The following is a 4,301-nucleotide window of genomic DNA, read 5'->3' as shown; positions in this document are numbered from 1 at the left end:
TTTTTTTTTTTTTTTTTTTTTTTTTTTTTTTTTTTTTTTTTTTTTTTTTTTTTTATGGGTTGTGCATATTTATCAATAAAATAGTCTTACATAGATTAGTATGAGTTGAGTCGAACTATACCACCGACTATGAGGAGACCTCAATGTCTTCACTTTCAAATCAAGTGCTTTGAAAAATGGATAATGTGGGATGGCTCTATAAGCCAATCAAATTATAAAGTATAGGTTGGGTGTAGTAAACAAACCAAGAATCCATCAACTATTGGCTATCTTCCAAAACACACACTACAAAATAATGGATACAAAAGCTAATATAAAATGCCATGCCAATCGATGTTATTAAAAGTTTATGATGTTTTATAATATTTTTATATACCAACAATAAATGTTATAATGGAGTATGTGACGTAATTATATAATAAAAATATTTTATAACACCTTTGGTATGCTAATATAATTAAAATATTGTGTTATCTTAATTTATAATAGCATTTTTTTAGCGCTATAATATAATAGATATAGATAAACAAAATTATTTAGCATATAATAATCTTTTAATAATATTTTTGTTTGCTATATAAATTTTGTTATAATATTTTTTTTTATAATTATAGTGCAAACATATATTTATTTTATTGTTTAAATATCATTTAAATCAATTACATTGAATAAAATTTAATTTCAAGTACTTATTTCAATAATATTTAATAACACATTAAATACCAAAAACATACCTCCTGGATTAAAATTTCATAATAAACCTACTTATAGTATTTAATAATCTGAATATAATTATAAATAACATAAATTAATTCACAAAATACAAAATTTATATTTAAAGGTAGTTCTCGAACTCTATTAATTGAAAATAAATGGAAAATAAAAGAAGAAAAACAAACATAAACATGATGGAAGTTTTATTTTTGGAGAATGTTATAATAATTTCATATTCAAACAACGCTAAATAGGTTCTGTAAAATAATTTAGAAACTTATATATACAATTTGATTTACAATTAATTAATTACAAATAAACACTATTCTCAAAGGAAAAGAATGTAAAGATAAAAATAAAAATAAAATCTCAAATACGCAAGAAAAACCATAAACTCAAACCAGACTCCAAGAGATTAAAATTTTGAATTTTTTTTCCTTTTTCATTTCTTTCATCTAAACTAAATTGTTAAAATAAAATTGCCTAAAAATTAAATAAATACATCCAAAATTGACTTCATTGTTTTGATTCTCCTGTAATGCTTAAAACCCATATCCGTTACTGACAAAATCATCATCATCGTCGTCGTTCCCACTGCTAAAATATTCCAGAAGTTGACTACCATCTTCTTCATCGTCACCTTCTGTCATTATCTCCAACATTCCAGGGCCCCCACCAAACTCAATATCATCCATCACAAAATCTCCATCATCCTCGTCATCAAGATCGCTCACACTGTCCTCATCGTCCTCATTACTCATATCAGAATCACTCGCACCATCCCCATCAATATCAAGACCCAAAATTGGATCCAAATCATCCGCATCATCGTCATCGTCATCGTCATCGTCTTCGTCTTCATCACTCTCACTTTCAGCATCGTCGGGGTCAGAATCATCATCAGTGGGCCTTCGTCGACCAATTTCATAGACTCGTGCAGAAGAAAACATCTCATCTTGATCATCCATTGTGATTAAACCAACAAAAGAATCAGTTTCCTCTGTTGTGAAATCTAGGACACATCGATCAAGTGGGATAGTTGCAATATCTGAATAGTTCACTGCATCAATGGTCCGAAATGCAGCAAAAAGTGGATGTTTGATGCGACGAGTATGAACAGCTGACATTACATCTTCAAGATTTCTCCTCAAGATTGCATAAATTACATCACCACTCGCATTGAATGTTATCGCCGTTTGGTCGAGGGAAGGTACACTGCGGAGAAGCCTAAGCTTACGTAGATCCCAAACCTCGGAGTTAATAATTACCTGGACAGCATATACCATATTAGTAACCAAACACAAATCAAGAAAAAGAAAGGGTCCAATACAAGTTTACGAACGAATGTCAGTACCACAAAGAGTCAATGCAAGAGCAAATTAGCTTATTATCCAATGGGGGCAATCCAAAAGGATCATGCATATAAAACGCTTTTCCACAAAATATTGGCACAAATTCCTCTCGTAGTATTGACATCTATGGCCAAGAACGTAGTATGTCACAGAAACATTGGATTGTTTGAAATTATTTCACTTCTCATTTGTAAAAGCTTTAGCAAAAAACACCATGAAATGTTTGATTTTTTTTTAAATAGTAAATGCTCGTATAATCAAAGGAAGACAGTTCAGCTGACCTCATTCCCAGCTGGATGAAAACCACCACCACCATAATCAGTGAACTGATCAAAGCGATGGACAGGTCCTGGTTCCCGTCGATCCCATAAGACCCCATTCCAGAGCAACATTGTATCCGAAGGGCTGAAGTGTACATGAGAATAAGCAAGCCCTCGACCTGCAGAACTGACATTGGTATCAGATAGTTTCAGTTCTAGTTGGCAGGTCTGAATATCATACAAGAGTATTTCCCGTCGAGCAGGCTCAGATGCCAATGCTGCAAAAACGTTCCCAGCATTGCTAAACCTGGCAGCCTTGCATCCTTCGAATGAATGCATGGGCCCACCAGAAATGGAGGATGCATCCCATAACCTTACGTCTAAAGAGCTAGATGAAAGCACAAACTGAGTCTCGCCAGAAATATATGACTCCATTATAGTTAAAGGAGACTGATGGCTGGAGCAACTCTCTAATATGCTATTGTTGTTGGAATCGAAGATCTTGACTTCCCCATCGTGGCTGCCCACGGCAACTCTTGAGTCTCCTAGGAAACAAAGACAGGTCAAAAGAGCACTAGCATCATCCCGACAAGTTCGCCAAGGCCTAAACCTGCTGTAGACAAACTGACGGTCCCTCCGGTTGCCATGAACTCCACCATATATACTTCTAAATTCACGTGAACCAAGACGAGATGTTACATTCCATGGGGCATCAAGGCTTCGTTTTGGTTCAGGGCAAACATGAGGCTGCAAAAGAGACAATGGAGGAAGAGTAGTTATCGGGGTTGGACATTGGCGGTGCTGGTGTTTTAGATACTGAACAACAAGGGAATCTAGAGTTAGTCTCTCACTATTGCTGGGTTGAGGGTCATTTAGATTCCCAGGATGCGACGATGGTGTAACCAAACCAACTTGGGAACTACTGTGTTGGTTGTCATCCAAACCATCGGTCCAAAAACCCCCAGGAGTTGGTCGCCCAAGCTGATCTCTCATGTTAGTAGTTTTGGGGGTAGAAAAGCCGAAATCTGTTAAACTACTTTTGCGAGAGGAAATGGAAGTAGGACAAATAGGAGAATGAAGTCCTGGCTCATTAGAGTGAAGTCGCTTTGAGGACAATATGGTGCAAGTATCCTTCAACTCGGACAACTTCCGCTTCATGGGCAAGATAATGGGTGTTTTACATTGAGACTCCGTATCAATGACAAGGGTTGTTTCATTTGAAGATAGAGGTACAGCAGATTGTTTTGAAGCACTAGACAATTTTCTAACTGCTGAGGAAGAAGATTCCAGGGATTTAGGCTGACACTTTGAATTTGTACCAAAAGGAGTTGAGAAGATCAACGGCTTTTTCCTTGGACAAGACATATTAATATCGCCTTTCAAACTTGTATCTTCTTCTCGTGCAGACTTCGGTTTATCTGTCAGAAATCCACATGGGACTCGACCATAAGGCCATTGCAGCTGGGATGAGGGTGCCTCCAGCTTGGAGACTTGGTATGCAAGAGATGATGGAGCTGCTAAAAGAGGCAAAGGAGTCAACTTGGCTTCTTTCAGCAATGCATAGGCAGCTTTGCTTAATCCAGATGCCTGAAGATGCTCGTGAATTAAAAGAAGAAGTTCCCTGAGATAATACTCAAGCATATGAGAAACTCAAAAATAAAATGCCAGGATAATCATAAGGTGTTCTATAACCACTACATAGAATCCACACTCAAAATAAATCAGCAACTACCTGGAATGGTAAGTTATAGGTGTAGCAGCAGCTATGGCTGCTCTTTCTATCCGTCTCAAAGTTGGGGTAGCAGCATCACTAGCTGCCAAAGCACTCGCCCGCCCAGAATTTGTCACTATCTGATCATATTATTGAATATCATGGTCAGTTGCTCATTTGGCAGTAAAACAACAATAACTTGTGATAGCCTGTTGTTAACATGGCTATATAAAGTTATGTTGTATGATGTATGCACATCCTATC

At 36.4% G+C, this 4,301-nt stretch overlaps 1 protein-coding gene across 1 annotated transcript; it reads right to left on the bottom strand.

Annotated features, from left to right (window-relative positions):
• Nucleotides 1–1,084: 1,084 nt before the first annotated feature.
• On the bottom strand, nt 1,085–4,177 carry LOC111786490 (DDB1- and CUL4-associated factor homolog 1-like; the record flags this gene model as incomplete). Its single annotated transcript, XM_023666738.1, has 3 exons — nt 1,085–1,982; nt 2,348–3,947; nt 4,059–4,177. Coding segments are annotated over 3 exons (2,445 nt in total), but the record flags the coding sequence as incomplete, so codon positions are not given.
• Between the last annotated feature and the right edge of the window lie 124 nt (nt 4,178–4,301).

This window comes from Cucurbita pepo, unplaced genomic scaffold (assembly GCF_002806865.2).
Source record: "Cucurbita pepo subsp. pepo cultivar mu-cu-16 unplaced genomic scaffold, ASM280686v2 Cp4.1_scaffold001773, whole genome shotgun sequence".
NCBI lineage: Eukaryota > Viridiplantae > Streptophyta > Magnoliopsida > Cucurbitales > Cucurbitaceae > Cucurbita > Cucurbita pepo.
This window is presented reverse-complemented; position numbering and strand designations above follow the sequence as displayed.